The sequence below is a fragment of the Parambassis ranga genome, chromosome 2, assembly GCF_900634625.1.
Source record: "Parambassis ranga chromosome 2, fParRan2.1, whole genome shotgun sequence".
Taxonomy (NCBI): Eukaryota; Metazoa; Chordata; class Actinopteri; family Ambassidae; genus Parambassis; species Parambassis ranga.
This window is the reverse complement of record NC_041023.1, coordinates 2,481,918-2,499,171: the sequence shown is the minus strand read 5'-3', so window position 1 is coordinate 2,499,171 and position 17,254 is coordinate 2,481,918. Positions and strand designations below refer to the sequence as shown.

The window sequence follows — 17,254 nt, the reverse complement described above, 5'->3', positions numbered from 1 at the left end:
TTCATTTTCCTTTTCTGTCACTCTCACCCCTTCCACTGCAAATTTAGCAAGGCCCTCTCTAGATTTTGGTGCTGAAGTGTGAACCGGACACATTCAACTGTACTTAACACGGTGAGAGCTATTCAGCCTTTTCTGCTCCACAGTCTCGAACCCCCAAACCCCAAAATGGGACACTCCTGATCTGCAGACCCAGCCACGCACAAGTGTTCAGGCTTTGCACCTGTGTGGGATAAAAATGCACCAACACTCCAAGTCAATATGTTTCTAAAATTGATATTGATTTGATATTGAGCTTTGTTTTTGTGCCAAAAAAATCTAATCAAACCTCCTCACTTTCCATTGGTTGCTTTTCTTAATGCCATTACTTCTACAAAAAGCGTAGAGCAGGCCCAACAAGCCTTAAACGGTTGTAGTCCTGATTTATCTAAAAAAAGGAAACGAAAGTTGAGCTGACCTCCAAAAATGTCAAGAGAGGTTCTTACAGGCTTTACATTTACATAAACACACACTCTCCCTTGTCCAATGTCTCTCTCCCTCTCTCTGTTTGTCTCTCGCACAAAGCCTCTGAGTTTGATCCCGTCCATGGTGGTCTGTCCCCTCGCTGATTTTCAGAGGTCAGGGGCGTGATGTCCATCCACAACTCCTGGTTTCACAAAGGCAGACGCAAGAATTGCGTTTGGACAATCAGCTCCGGACCTCCATGTTTCTCTCCATCATCGGTGCACACTCTTCACCACAATCAGGTGCAGGAGCTGCTTCGCTGGCCGGTGATTGAAGGACGCGCAAGTGAATTCAGCTTCAGTTCACCTGCACCATACCATCCAAATACTACTAGCCGAAGCTTGGTTTCATGGTGGTGTTTGCTTACAAGCTTCAGGTCAGCACAAATGGATGGATAAAAATGAAAGGATGCTAAAGCAGAGGAATGAGCGGGAAGGCAAGGAGGAAAAAAAAGAGGAGAAAGGAAAAAGAGGGTGAAAGCTCTAACTCATGCTTGTCCTCTGTGCCGGTGACACCATGATGAACGAAGGGGTCACCACCCGGGGGCAGGCCCGTCCAAAGGGAGCCAGCGATGTGACCTTGTACAAAAGAAGAAGTGGGTCCCCCAACGGTCACACGGATCAAAGAAGACAAAAGCCTGAGATGATAACTCAGCACAGCAGTGGAGCGCATTATTATCAGACACATGAGCAGCAGTGGTAGTAAATTTCACTGAGTTGGAGGCAGGAGGGTGGAGGCAAAGAGGGAGGGGGGGGGGCTGGAAACGAAAAAGTAAAGCTCTGACTCGCCCTAATCTGATTTGCCGTACGCAACATTTTCTCTTTATCTGATTCGCTCCGTGAGGCGTTTTCTCTTTCTGTGGGACCCCGTCTTTATCCAAATGATGTGGTCTTTGGTGAGGCCTGGCCTATTCATGGGAACCCCATGTGCTGTGTGCCCACCATTGAGGTGCAGAGTAGCATGGCCACAAAGGATGGCAGCGTTTCAGGGAGTCCTTTCCTTACAGTTTAGATCTCTGTTCACAAGAAAGTTTACAGTTAAGTCTTAGAGACAGAAAATCCACCACAGGGTCTGAAAAGTGAGGAGAGAAAAAAAATATTCCTGCAAAACATATATGATTTATATTGTAAAAACATTTACAACTTTTTACATCAGGAACACAGAAGTAAATAGAGAAGCCTTGCATGGCAGGAGGCCTAATCACAGAAATGTTTTCCCACTTGTAATAAAGTTTCCTGAACCTGATCAATATCTGTGATGAAATATTCTATAATATAAATATATTTTAAACTAAATACCTGATATAAAATCTGTTGCAGGTCTCTTATTTCCATGTCAGGCTGTGGTCACTGAAAGAGGCCTACAGGCCTGAACTTTTCTGGTTCGCACTTCTCTTCCACACTGAGCATTTACTCCATTTAAAAAACACTTGAACTACAAAAAAGTTAAAAAAAGATCATAGTATTTAAATTTTACATCAGCTCAAAACTAAAAACAGCCAAACAAGAAAGCCAGTGCAGCAGTGTCCAGTATTTGGACCCTCTGGGGCCTAAAATCTGGATCAGGAATTGCTGCAAAAAGCACGTGATAAAGTCCCTCTCAGCCACAGAGCATTCATCCTTACATGTGCAGCAGACATCCTCGCCTCTCACTCTTCCTCCTGCAGTCCTGGTTCGAGTTCTAGCTGCATCGCTCTCGACGTCTGACCGCACTTGTCCCACTTCTCCATCTTTCACTCTCTCTGTCTCTGCCTCCTCTGATCCTACGTCCTTCTACCTCTCCTTCTTCAAGCCTGTTCTGTCCGGCCCTCCCTCCGCCTTTACATTTCCTTCGCCCTCTCTTTTTCGGTTTCCCCGCCCTCTTTCTCTCTCTCTCTTTTTCTCTCATTCCTTGTCTCTTGCTCTCTCCCTCTCCTCATTTCATGCAGCGCTGGGGTTACCTAAGAGACTGGGCCTCAATGGAGAAAATCTCCTTTGGTACAATGAACTGGGCGAGAGGCAGAGAGGAGGAGGGGGGAGAGAAAAGGGGGGGGGGTTAGAATGGTAGAATGAGGGGGTGTTGGACACAGGAAAGGAGGGAGAGATGGAGTGGGGGGTGGTGGTGGAGGGAAAGATAGTGGGATGCAGATTCATGGAGGGATGGAAGGGGCATTCGAAATCCCAAAAAATGAATAAGTGGCTTCGCTTGTGTGATTTCGCCTCAATGGTCAGTCTTTTGGCGGTTGCCTGTGGACACCCCCCCACGCCCCCACCTGCTCACCAGTCACCCCAGCATTTGCAGTTCTTCTGAAACTTCAATAATATAAACCAGTCTTTAATTTAAACGGACTTAATATGTTTACCTTGATTATGTATTTTTATTTTTTTGCAAAATAATGTTGAGAGCCACCTTGACGAGGAAGACCTCAGAGTCACTATTTTGTTTGTTTGTTTGTTTGTGTGTTCTCAACAGGGAGTGCAAGATGAGACCCAGTGAATCTGGCTCTTTACAAACATAGCATAGACCCCTCTTCATCTGCACCGTGCTGCCCCATTCAGCTCCAGTAATTACACTGTTCCTCTTTAATGTATTCACTGTCTGTGTCCAAGAGATGTTTTCCAAAACGAAGGAGACAAAACACACACAACCTTGTTTAGAGGTTAGTTACTGATTAGCACCAAAACTGTTGCAGTTCATTTTCCTCCTGCACCTTATTGAGCTCCTCAGCGATTCTTTTCAGTTGGTCGTTTGTCTCCGAGTTGGCAAACAGATCCCCTGCTGCTCAGCTCTGTGTCTTTACAACTCTCCCCCAAACCCCTTTTCTCATCGGAGGATGTGAGAAAACAATAGGGCTAATAAAAGAAGCCGAGAGATAATTACAGCGCGGTAAAGGAGTTAGCGCTCCTACGCCTTGAACCGCAAATACCGGCGGTGTAAAATAGGATATGTGGGTGACTTTGGGGTGTCTTTTTAAGCGCTTTTCTGTGCCAACAACTGCAACTTATTCTTGTTCCCATGTATGTCCTGTGTAAACGCCAGGGTGAATCTGGGATCTCTGTGTAATGACTCTATCAGGCCTTGATACTCAGAGGCCCCTGCTGAGGGACTGGATCCAAGGGGATTGGGGTGTTAGAATGTGGAACAGGAGGTATCAAAGTTGGACTGGGGGAGCTGTGTGTGTGTGTGTACAAGTATGTGTATGTGTTTGAGACTTGGCAGAAGAGGAAGGGGGGTTAGGGTAGATTGTCCATGGTGCTCACCCCTCCGGGTGGGGCTGAATGAAGTTATTTCCAGGCCCCTGTCCATCTGTTACCGTGGCAGCAGCGGTGACCAAGGTGTTGCCATGGAGAGGTGGACACAAAAAGGCGTGGCGTGGGAACGGGTCCAGGGGTCAGGAGTAAGGGTCAAGGGGTCAAGGGTCACAGCCAGCTGGACAGCACACAAGAGGAGGCCAGGGTGAGAAAAGAAGGAGGGAAGGTTTGATTTGCTTTCTCTTTTTCACCCCTTTCTTCTCTGGGTTTCTTTGCTCTGGAGGGAGACGTCCGAAGAGTGGACACCACTGGACATTAACATTGAACTGGGGCGGTGAGATGAAAAAGGGAGGGGGGGTTGGTGAAGGTAGTGAGAAGGGCGATGGGGTTCACAGAGTGGGGCCCCCACAATGTCCAGTCTTTGCGAGGCTCCCCTTGCATTAAGGCCTTATACCTACTGGTGTCTAATCGCGCATAGCATTTGACAGGCAATTGACTCTGGTCAATGTAAGCGCAAATGTGACTATTGAGAGGATGTGGACGGCTGCATGTGCGTGTGTGTCCTTCTGTGTGGCCACAGTCTGCATTTTACTCCGATAAGTGATACCAGAGAAAACAAAAGGCCTTTCCACCAAAAATCCGGCCGTTTTAAGCTCAACACCACTCACAGACAATAGCACAAACTGAAGGACAGCAATGAATCAAAATCACATTCAACGTGGGAAAAAACTAAATTAGATATATTCTCGATCCTTACCTATAACTACTATCATATGTTGTTTCAACTGCTGCCTGGACACTCAACACAGTTTGGAATCTTTCCTTGTTGTGTGCAGTTAGACTGTGATGTGTCACACATTAATTTAGGAGTTAAATAATAGCCACCAGCAGCTTTAAAACCTTCAAAATTTCACATACGGTATGCCAACTGGCTACTGTACACAAAGCTGACACAAAAATCCTGTTTCACTGGTGGGAAAATGTGAATTTATGAGGAAGATGTGTAAAAAACATACACATCCTGAAGGATTTAAGTTTGGAAATGATTGCCTTACTTGTAATTTCTGTCTGTGCACAAGGATTACTGTTGTGGTAAAGGTTAAAACATCATAATACCGTGAAATATGGAGTAAGGGGCAGGGACTGAAAGTGATTACATACAGTTGTTTATGTTCTTAAGTGCAGTTTTGAGATGATTTTTGGTCAAATACAGTTCAGAAGAAAGCTAACTGCACTTTCTACTGTGCAACACATATTTGACAGCTGTTTTAAGATGACCTTTTACATAATTAATGGCATGGAAAGCTTAGTTAAAGATTATATCATTAGTTTGGTCAAAGTTGGATAGATAGAGCGTGGTATTGAGATGTCCACCTGCCGCGTATCAAACCGAATGAGACAGCAAACCCTGAGCCACATCAGTGGATAACACATTATGACAACGTGGATAAGAAGACGCTTACAATGCAATTACACACACACACACACACACACATACACAGAGTAAACACATAGGGCCCCCTCAGACTGGGATGAAGCGAGAGCAGGATCCATACTCCTCCACAGCCCACATTAATAGGATTAGGAGTAGCCTTAGGAGGACATGGCAGGCCAAGTCCAACGCTCCGTTTGACACCTTTTGTCCACAAACCCTGAGACGCAGACCACAGCAATAGGATGAGGGACAAAGGCTTTTGAACATTGTGTTGTAGCTACAAATATGTCCCGATGGGAGAACGCTGAGCCTCAAATTGCAACAGCAGATAAAACGAACAGACAGCAAATTTGACAACTTAATCAATTTTAAGATGGTGTTTTTATTGAAAAATATCTGCAGTCTTTACTAAGAGTGAAAGCAGCTGATGCTTTACATGCTAAATAATATTTTATTTGATTAACTCTGGATATGCATTGTTTTGATGAGGCAGATACTCACTCCTCAACAGTGTAACACAAATAATACACCACATGCTCAACACTGGAACATGTACAGTAACCACAAGGTGGATTCCTGTCTGCTAGGAAAAAGTCATAAACACTACTCACAAAATCCAAGATGGCTGCTCCATGCATTGACAGTAGTGACAGCTGTAATAATATGTATCAAATATCAACACTAGTTGTATCTGTCTGTATAAAATCAGTCCCTGTGCTGGAGCATGGCCATCTTTGTCTTTGCTGTCAGAGTTCTTATTGCAAAATCATTCTTTTTATTCACACATGATGTCTTTAGGGTTGAGGCTATTTTGTAGTGGAGCTCCTCAGTGCTCACAGTAAAGAGGGAACAGGGCATGCATCATGGTTTTATTTCATGTAATTACCCTTGAATTGATATTCAGGTGGTTCTGCTGCACTGAGAGCGGGCAGCAGCTCATCCTCGGTTTGAGCGATTATTGACATTCTCAGCGATCTCCTCACATCCCATGCCATAGCGAGGTGACACAGAGATTCTCTGTCCTCTTCCCCCTACCAGAGCACTCTGGGAGAGCGACCAAAAGCAGTTTTACGACCAAGAGCTGCTGATGCTCACTTCCTGCCAAGAATAAGAAAGACAAGGTTCAAAGTCATCAGTGGACACACACACATGCCAGCAGACATCACATGCAAACCCTGCACATGGAGCACTGTTTGGATGTGTTCGTGCCATCATACTTAAATCTAAACACTTTTTTCTTGGTAATTCAGCACAGCAATGTTTGTATAAACGTCACTGAAGTGCAGCCAGGAGATGGATGTAACAAGTCCTTGTTTCTAGTAAACAGATGTAGAAGATTGGAGGAGATGCTCCAACAGCAATAATAAATAAAGGTTTCTTGGGAACATAAAGAAGCACACATGTGGAAAAAGTAACAGAAACATGTCTTCACAGCATCTTTATCCACCTGTCTTACATCCTGATGAATCCTTTCAGGTGTCTGTATCGAGCCTAAAGACCTTCTCTTACAAACCCACTGCTGTGGTTGCTGGGAGATTCACGATGCATCTGCAAAACCTTGACTAGTGTGATGTCACCGGCAGGTTCCAGCCTCGGGTTTAAAGTGCAATGTGCACATCAAGGTGTGAGTCTTTAGTTTAAATCCTTTATCACTGAGGGGTGTTATCTTCAGTACTTTTTTGAGAAGAGTTTCAGTCAGTGGATGCAAAATTTCCCACAAAACATTGCAAAGACTCGCTGATATGTTTTGACTGCCATTGTTTTGGTATTGCAGCAGAAACAGGTCCACGGAAACAGGAAACATGTTTAAATGTATGTTTTAGTTTATTTTTAATGAACTTTAAAACTGAAGGTCTACTAGATTTTACGGTTTGGACGTTACATCTTAACTGCGCATTGTGTGTGGCACGGCTCGCCACATGATGCTTTAAACTTTTTGACATGCTCGCTGTCTCTTCTCAGCAGTGAAAGAGATCCTGATGATTCAATAAGAGCATTATAAGAAAAAGAGGAGGGAAATCTCCTGATTGAGAGGCAGCGGTCAGAAGTGATCACAATAGAAATGCTCCAGAGAAAGGAAAGCTCTCAGTTTCAGGGCATGTCATCCAGCCATGCCTCCTGGTTGTAGTGAAAAAGCAGTGTCTGTGTGTCTGTCTGTGAGAAAGTATGAAAAAAAAAGCGTGTGATTATCGGACGAGGCTGGACAGGGGCCAGGCAGGGCAGGCTGCAGACAGACCAGAGAAAGGGACATTTACCTTGAACTCCAATCGGCCCGTCTCTTGGGCGGGGTCAGGTATTGTAGCCGGGCCTGACAGGGTCAGGAGGGGACAAGAGTGGGGGACACAAGGGGAGGTGGATGGGGAGCAGGGACACAGGCTGCCCTAGGGGTCGTGGGGCTCTACCCCCATGGGGGACCAGTGGGGGGATGGAGGGTAAGAATTGGCAGATTTTTGTGGGCTGCAGATGCTCAATATGCAGATGTCTAATCGAATTGTGCAACGATGAATTGGTTCCCTCTCCTGATTTGCATCAGGACAATCCCCGGCAGTGGCTCAGGGGTCAGCGGAGTTCCCCCGGACAAAATGAGCAGCCGGCTGCAGACGCCCCTGAGAACGTGTGAACTTGAAGTAGACTTTACTCAATGACAAGGATATTGATTGATTTAAATGTCTGTCTGTCTGGGAGTGTGTCTGACATCTGTCTTTCCTGTGATGATGTTGTTCCCGAAGATTTGGGATAGAAAATAAACAGTTTTGGTGTTTAGACAGCGACTTTCTGAGAAAACTCAGTGAACACTCAGCGTTTCAGTCCAATGAGGCCTAAACAGGACCTTCACATGCTGCCACCTTAAATCTGAAATAACTCATCACAATGAGCCATAAAGAAGCTCAGACCCAACCAAAATGTAGTTGTTCTAATATCCTGAGTGTAAAGCTTTGGCAGTTAAATTAACATATAATAACATAGGACTGGATATAATTGTCTATGACCTAGAAAGCTACAGTCTCATGTTAGACAGACAGGGTCAGGAAATGGCTGCAGTGTGTATATGTCTATCCTTGTTTTTGCAGCATTGGATGTCTTGTTTATGATCATTTTAAACCATGAAATATAATAACAAATAACTGTACTGAGCTGTTCTTCTCAGATGTAAAGGAAAATGTTATAAACTCCAGCTTTTACAGGGTGATTTAGATTGTAGTGTGTTGGCCAAGAGCAGAGGTTGTGTCATAAAATAGAAATAACTCCCATTTCTGGTCTAATATCAGGATTATTATTACATTTTTAAGTTTGCACAAAACCAATATTTAACTATAAGCAGATTTTCAAATATTTGTGAGCATCAAATATTTTCCCAGGTGTACATGAGTAACACTGATATAATCTTACAATGCCAAAGTAAACGTCTGCCTGTGCGTCCACTTGTATTTTATTATTAATGACTTTTAATGTCTGAAAATGAAATTATTAAGGAACAAAAAGACTCTGAGCTGTGGTGCTTTGACATCTCTATGATGACTAATCAGCCTAAATGTCAAAATGATGACGCCCTCTAGAGGCTGAAGAGGAAAAATAAACAAACATTTTCTCAGACATTTAGAATAATTATTAAATACTTATACATATAAACAAGAATAGATCTTTATTGATTGTTAAAGAAAATTGGAGTTTCAGTCTCAGAGGGAACAATTATTTAGAATTATCTTCTAATACTGTTTTCATCCAACAACAACATTCACAAACTCAGGGGACGTTTGGTCCAGATAATGCAGCGATTGTTCAGGAAATGTTTCACAACTTTGTACAGGATATAAAAATGAAATAATGACACTGAGCAACAAACAAAAAATATGAGTGAGTGTCAAACAAAAGGGTGAGAAAACATGTAATAATAATAGTTTGATCTTCTAAAATGTTTCTAATATGTGATGTCATTAATAACAAAGAGGTACAGAGGTAACAATAAGTTATTTTACAACTTTGATTGTATAGATCAGGCTTCAGGCTTCTGGATTTAGTTCAGAGAGTTCTGAGGTGTTGTCAGGAGCTGAAAAGTCAGAAGAACACAGTTATTGCCCTTGTCCCCTTAAAGAAACAGATCATAAGAACTACAGAGCTACTGGGGTATTTAATCCTCTTAAAAACAATGACATGCAGGCAGGAACTACAAAATCTAGACCAATCTAGAACCCTGGTTACCGCCTGCTTCCAAATAAACATCCTACTTTTCTTTGTGTGTGTGAAGAATGTAAAGTTCTACTCACGGCATGGAGGACACTTGGCTGAAACAGAGACAAAAGTCAAAGATGACAGATTATGTCAATAATCTGAGCCTGGTGTATGAACGGGAACTATATCAAACATTATATAAAACTCACTTTTTGTTCTTCTGTAATGTGTGACGACCAAAAACCCAATGATGGCAGCAAGAACAGCTACTGCAGCCATGATGGGGATGGTCATGACGGCTGACTTCTCTGTTAAACAAAAAAGGATCAGTTCATATATTTTAATACTGATGAGTGGATCAAATTGTCTCTGAGCCATGTTTAATGTCAGTCTCACCTCTGTTGGTTTTGATCGCTGCTTCATTCAGTCCAGTGATGATCCTGTCCACAGCACCAACAAACTGAAACACACAGTGGTACCTCCTCCGGTCCTCCTCTGGGACTGATGAAACATTCAGATCAACACTCATCTGGAAGGTTCCATCATGGTTGGGGAGGATCTCTCCGTGCTCCACACCTTCATGAATCTCCTCTCCATCTTTGCTCCAGAACATCAGGGCTCTGTCAGGGTAGAAACCTGTAGCGTGGCAGCTGACTGCAGAGGAGGGAGTCTTCTGGAGGAGAGACAATGAGGGAGGATCTGACAGAAAAAAGGGCAAAATAAGGATTTTTGAAAAAAGAAGAAACTATATTAGCTTTGCTACAAAGTGGTTCCCATATGAACACTGTAAAGTCAGATCATGCCTCTTTTCGGCCGAGAAATCTGCTCGATCATCAAATATTTCTTGAGCTTTTCAGGGCATCGCTCTCTGATGAAGGACCTCCAGAAGTCAGTTCTAGGTTTATCTCTGTCCCACTCATGTTTGGTGACGACAGCTTGTGGCTTTGGGGCAACCCACGTCAGAGTGTTCAGGTCCAGTGATATAAAGTCTTCTCCATTATAACCATACTGCTGATAACCATTAATCTCCCCAGTTTCATTATCCCATTCACAACCAGCCATCTCCTGGAGCACATGGATGCCTGGGAACACAGACAGAAAACAGCACTTAGACACACGGCCTTCCAGTACCCAGTAGTCTGTTGCAGTGTGTGTGTGTGTGTGTGTGCACACATGTGACTTGACAGGAAGCCAGGAAAAATACTCTAGCCGTCACGTACCTCCAGTGTGGTTCAGACGCTGCATGAAAGTTTTAGTTTCGGCTTTGAAGAGTTGGTGATAACCCCTACAGTTCTGTGTGCTTCTCTGCCACTGATCATCACTCATATAATTTTTCATCCACAAGTGTTTGGGTGTAGTTTTCTTAGCGTTGCTGTCATAATAAGCGATCTCAACATCATTAACCATCGCACGAGCCACAAAATCTGGGAATTCTGGGACTCCAAATGATGATGTGAGGTAGAACTTCATGGAATGTTTCACTGCGGGACACACACATACTTTTTACAGTGTTCACAATGACTCACACACACACACAATCAGTGAAATATATGAAATTTGATCTTACCTGATGACACAACGTAACAAAACAGGAACAGCATGAAAATCTTCATCGTGCCTTCATGGTACGAAGCAGAGCTGAAGAAGAGAACAGCGGCGAGTCTTCACTCAGTAACAAATAGCACAACACACAGTTTAGAGATTATTTTCACCAAACACTGATCACACCACTGAGAACACACACACAGTACTTCCTCCTTTGAAAAAGTTGGCCGCCTTCACACACTGAAGCTTGTTAAACAGATCTGTTTATGAAGTGGCAAGAACAAAGGTCACAACCAGCAGGTGTGTTGTTTGACCTGTGTGGATTCTGCGCACCTCATGCCCACATTCACCATGAAGCTCTGAAATTCCAACCAATCACACAATAGTACCAGAACAACTAGTAGAGTTTTGTTTACACAGTGACCATGAACCTTGATCTGTCCAGATTTACAGGCATCATCTTGATTCGTTTCACTTTATTTTACATGTTTACATACGTTCGGTCTCTACAACAGAGAAACAGTTGTACTGATGGTATTCTAAAAGGCTTGTCAACAATCAATCAAAAATAGGTTGGTGACCACTATCTCTCACATTGCATTGTATTGTTTGTGGATGTATTCCCTCCCTGTTGATTGCCTATGGTCGTAATAGTAAATAAGAACTGGGTCTTAATTATCCTACCAGGTTAAAAAATGGTGAAACAGATAAAACAACCAAAAAAATAATAATTAAATTCCCCCCTACCTGTAACGCTGCACCTGCAGAACTGATGCTAAGAGGGGGACATCATGGCCATTGGATCTGACCATCAGCGGGTTTTTGGTGGATTTGTAGCTTTCCAATGAACAAATACCGGTCCACAAATTGTTTTATGAAAATGTTTACTTTGGTTTTATTTCCATCAGAGAGAAAAGACTGTTACAAATGTTTAGAATGTGTGTCCAGACATCATCTAACTGCAAATAGGTTTGACAGAGCCGCCCATCCACCCGGTAGAATTACCAGGGCTGAATTCAATGGAGAGTTTTGGTTTCATATAACCACTGAATTTAAAGTCATGCTCTCTTTATAAATGGCAGCATAATATTCACTCACCTCTGCACAGACATTCATGTTTAGATATGCAGAAATTGTGTTTTTAGGTTGCCACTCGGAGAGACTGATTATGTTATTATAATAACATATACAATATATATATTTATATTTTATACAATAATATAAATGGACTCTATGGCATACATTATTTTCGCATACATATCCATACATACACAGAGACATATTTAAAGATAATGAACTGTCACATGACAACACATCTAAGGGTCTTAGATGAAAAGGTATCATAACATGTGAGCACACCAGCATACAGCACTGTCCATTTAGTGATCTGTTGTCTGGAGCTCCTTCACAAAGAGGTAAACAACAACAACAACAACAACAACTCCATTCAACCTTTAAGGGTCCAATTGTCTTCTAGGGTAGTCACTCCATTTTAAAAGGTAATCTACAGAGAGAATGAATAATTAAAAATCAAGACCATATTTTTTACCATGCCTTCAATATGTTTGCATGGAAGATAGAGGAATTAAATAAGTTTTCTTTACCAGTTGGAATTTCGAAGCTAAAATCTGTAATAAAAGCAGAAACATCACTCTTTACCTGAACCATGTCTGGTCCTCATATCATATTATTATCATATTTCAGCAAATGATTCCTTCCACAAGCAAAAAATAAAACTCACCATTAGTACTCATTCTATATAAGAGGATACTATTCAAAACGATGAGGATGCCGACATGGAACACTGCAGCCAAGTAGGCGAAGGTAAAGTGACCTGTAAACACAGAAGCAACTGTATACATCAAATACACTTATTTGTTATTTTTACTACAATGTCACACAACTTGCTTTTACTGTTTTAACATGGACACAGGATATAATTCCACTTCTTGTCATCTCCAAGGATGTTTGGAGTCAAAAGAAAGAAACTGTATACATGTGAAGAGACAGGTGGGTTTTAAAACAGCCACATTAAATACAGATTAAAATGGACCAGACTCAAACAAACAATGATTCTAAAATAAAAATATTCACTATGTGAAATTCATTAAAGAATTAATGTAATTATTTCATATGAGGGGTACCTACTCTTACTCTTACTCTTACTCTTACTCTTACTCTTACTCTTGGAGTCTTCTGAAACTGTAAATGCAGAAAAAACATTTGTTATTAGCATTATCCAGCAATATATATATCTTTAGTCTCTTTCACATAGTATGTGAAGTCATAGAATGTTGTTTTTTTCATGAAGTTACTAACTTAGACTACTACTACTTTGACTCTCGGCACGTTGATCTGTAAAAGCAGAAAAGTTGCTCCATTAGAATGATGCACAAAACAGCAGTCATAAAACAAAATGCATCACTGACATTGTTTCATAAAGGTACTGACTTGTTATCTGATTCTTAGCTTCAACTTGTTCTGAAAAGGCATAAAAATAATGTTAGTCCATATAACCTGAAAAGAAGTGCATAAGTCCATATATTTTAAAAGATGCAAGAAGTTGTGCAAAAAAATGCATCAAATGCATGAAAGCTACGCACCGTTCCTCTCAGCACTTTGTGAAACTGTTAAGGAAATAAAACAAAGTTAGTCCACACACCCTGCAATACATAAATAATAAAGAAACAACTTCACCGACTTTATTTAAAAACAGAATCATGTTCTAGAATATTTTAGCCAAACCACATAATGCTTTTATATATTGGTGCGTGACAAAGTAACCACCAGGGGGCAGTAGATGACCGACAGACTCACACTGCCAACCCAACAATATTGTTTAAAAACGATTTAGGGGTTGAAGTAACAGAAATTAAATTATAATAATGGAAGTGATGAAAAAGCATGTTTTCTCACCTGTTTTGAACATGATAAAACAGACAGCAATTAGAAGGAAAACAAATTCAACAATCACTGCAACTCTGATGTGTGTTGGTTTCCTCAGGTCTTGTACAGATGTAGTAATCTGGAATGACAACACATCCATCACTCTACAAGATGTCTATAAAACTAAAACTATGGTGTATTTAAGCAGATCTTTTATTTATTTATCTCATATTTGTGTATTTATAACTTCAAATTAAAGTCCAGCACTGCTAAAATCATACCTCCATTGGTTCTGATCACTGCTTTGTCCAGTGTGGTGATGATATCCTTGATGCCAGAGAGCTGAAACACACAGTCGTACCTCCTCCAGTGTTTGAGGATGATATCTGAAATTTTCAGGAAAAAACACTCATCTGGAAGGTTCCATCATGGTTGGGGAGGATCTCTCCGTGCTCCACACCTTCATGAATCTCCTCTCCATCTTTGCTCCAGAACATCAGGGCTCTGTCAGGGTAGAAACCTGTAGCGTGGCAGCTGACTGCAGAGGAGGGAGTCTTCTGGAGGAGAGACACTGAGGGGGGATCTGCAGAGAAAAAACATTTTTTCTGAGTAACTGAACAATCTAAACATGGGAAAGTGTTTTGTAGAACGATGTTTTGTGACATCAGGTTATGTAATTTTACCTGGTCTCTGGAGAAGGTTCCTCCCATAATCCAAGTACTTCTTCAGCCAGTCAAAACACACCCTGCGCAGGTACTGTGTAGTCTGGTGGATTTTAAGTTTGTTGTTGTTTTGTTTTGTGACATTTGCCCGTGGCGTCTGAGAGATCCAGGTGTCAGTCTTCAGGTCAAATTCTATAAAGTCTTCTCCATCAAAACGATACTGATCCACTCCATGAACTTCATCAGTTTCAATATCCCATTCACAGCCACATATCCTCTGAAAGCTGTGGGTACCTGACAGACAGTGGGAAAAATTGTTCCATCACAAACACCAGTAGAATGAGAAATAATAAACCGAAGTAGCTAGTTCACGCTGAGTGCACAGCACACTGACTTTAAGTGACACACAATGTTTCTGGAACACACAGACAACACACACACCTTGGGGTTGGATGGAGCACTCTGTCTTCTTTAGAGCATTGATGGTTTCACTGAAGAAGTTTCCACTGTCTATACACTGACGAGTGAACCATGTCCTGTGCTCTGGATGGTTGTCCATCAAGTCTGTCAGAGAGTGCTGTTTTAGATCTGCTCTCCTGATGCCGTCACACTGCATGATCTCAGTTCCATCAAGCTGCACAACACCCACAAACTCAGGGGAGTTTGGAAGGCCTGAAGATCCACTGAAGAATGCCTTGAGTGAGTGTTTTACTGCAGGAATAAACAGGTATTTAATCAGGATTTAAGTTTTGATAATGGCCACAGCAGGTCAAAGAAATAATGATCCCCACATCACAAAGTCTCAAGTTAATAATAAATGTATTTTATTACTCTAGCGGAGCCGAAAATCCTGGTAAAATTTATTAGAAAAAGTTAAAATACTGTAAACAATCGTCTTAACAACTCTGTTTCTTTATCGGCGTTTTAACCCAAACTAAAATATAAACAATGAAGAAATAAAGGTATATACATGAATGTACAATGTGCAACTCTGTGGAGAATGAATAATTGTGCAAAACAGTCAGGAGATAAACAATACGACACATTACTGAATATTAAGGTGCCACAATAAACAATATTACAGTTAATACACAGACACACACGCACAATTAATGTTACATGTAAAAGCACTTTTTTCCAGTAATGAAGGGTCATTCATTCATTCAAAGGTCTTCCGCTCTCTTAGTCAGGTGCTTAATAGAAAGCACCTCCCTCACCAATCAGCTGTCGCTTTCCATCCCTCTCCTGACCAATCACAGCTTAGCACGAAATTTAAAAGTCTCCATCTCCTCTCCAGCTTTCTTCTGATCAAACCCGGCAACCCTCCTCCACCCCAAGCTAGATACAAAATACTTCTTCAGCCAATGAATGCATTCCTTGGTTAAGTACTGTTTGACTTCCTCCTTTTCAGCTCTATTTCTGTTCATATAATGTTTGAGGAGGATAGCTTGTGGGGCCATAGCGATCCACGACTGTGCCTCCAGGTCAAACATTAAGACGTCTTCTCCATTGTAACCATACTGTGTATAGCCAGCGGTGTCTCCAGTTTCATCATCCCAGTCACAGCCATACATGTTCTGGTAGGTATGAACCCCTGGCAGAGAGAGCGAGAGAGAGCATGTAGACAGATAAAGAGATACATAAATACTTTTTCAATCCCAAAGGAAAACTCAAGTGTCTGTATTTTTTTTTGCTTTGTTGTAAAAACAGTAACACATAAACTCACCTCCAGTTTGACTGAAAAGCTGCTTCAGTCAAACTGCTTCATACTCTTAAAACCGTTCATAGCAGCCAAACACCTCCGAGTGTTCCTCTCAAAGTGCTGTGGATCTTCTTTAGTCATGTTATACCCCCATTCATATTTGGGTGTTGCTCTCCTGGTGTTGCTGTCACAGAAACCAACATTAACATCATCAACCAGCAGGACGCCCACAAACTCTGGGAAGTTCTCCACCCCAGAGGATCCGGTGTAGAAATACTTCATGGAGTGTCTCACTGTGGGACCAACAGACAGGTGTGTGTGAGCACTTCTCTCCTCCCACTATGCTGAGTCTACAGTGCAGTGTAAACATTGTAGAAAGATGGAATAAAAAGGAAAAATACATCTTTAAGAGGGATCTTACTGACCTGTCGAAACATGTAGAGTCAAGGTAAAAAACACAAAAAACACTGGTCTGACTGAAAAGAATACTCTTATAATGTCCAGACATTCTTGTTACAGAGCATCCACAGTGACAACTGAAAGTACGAACTGAGAGGGAGATAAAATCATGTGACGTCAGAAAATCACAGCAGGAAGTAAACTTACCTGACTCCAGCTGGATGCTGGTGTTGTTCGTGGAGCGCTGAACACTCACCAGACAAACAGGATTTCAACTGGACTACAAACTTACTAATGAAAACAAAACATTCTCTCGATCAGACACTCCCCTGGTGTCCTGAGTAAACCACAGCACAAACACTGACACAGCAGAGGAAGGCCTTAATGCAGCCAATAGTAATCCAGGAAATGAGCGTACAGCTCTGTTACCGGGCAAAATAGAAGAATCAGGTTTGTAATAGAAAGTGAAACTAGAGCTTGTTTACTCCTTACTAATGTGGCAGTATATTCAGATAGAGGGCGCTCTTTATCATACATCAACACACATGATGATACATTTATTGAATAGATGTATATTTTGATAATAACAGTTATTTGCAGAGCTGGAAAATCCAGCTTTGTGTACTTCATGTGTCCAGAAACACAACTGATCAGCACAAAAAGTAAAGAAAATATTAAAATATGATTTTTTATTTTTCACAGTAATAATTACTTAAAGCTTAAG

At 41.7% G+C, this 17,254-nt stretch overlaps 1 protein-coding gene and 1 pseudogene across 2 annotated transcripts; both read right to left on the bottom strand.

The window, feature by feature from the left end:
• Window positions 1–8,783: 8,783 nt before the first annotated feature.
• On the bottom strand, window positions 8,784–11,254 carry LOC114426142 (major histocompatibility complex class I-related gene protein-like). Of its 2 annotated transcripts, none has more exons than XM_028393336.1 (8): window positions 11,215–11,254; window positions 10,904–10,974; window positions 10,557–10,817; window positions 10,140–10,418; window positions 9,733–10,035; window positions 9,546–9,644; window positions 9,432–9,449; window positions 8,784–9,214 (listed from the first exon to the last, which is right to left on the bottom strand). In XM_028393336.1, the coding sequence occupies exons 1-8, from the start codon at window positions 11,232–11,234 to the stop codon at window positions 9,168–9,170; spliced, it is 1,098 nt and encodes a 365-aa protein (XP_028249137.1). In that variant the 5' UTR covers window positions 11,235–11,254; the 3' UTR covers window positions 8,784–9,167. The 2 variants fall into 2 exon arrangements, with proteins under 2 accessions (XP_028249137.1, XP_028249146.1); XM_028393345.1 differs by lacking the exon at window positions 11,215–11,254 and adding an exon at window positions 11,081–11,214.
• Window positions 11,255–11,829: 575 nt separating this feature from the next.
• Window positions 11,830–15,706, bottom strand: LOC114426219 (major histocompatibility complex class I-related gene protein-like; annotated as a pseudogene).
• Between the last annotated feature and the right edge of the window lie 1,548 nt (window positions 15,707–17,254).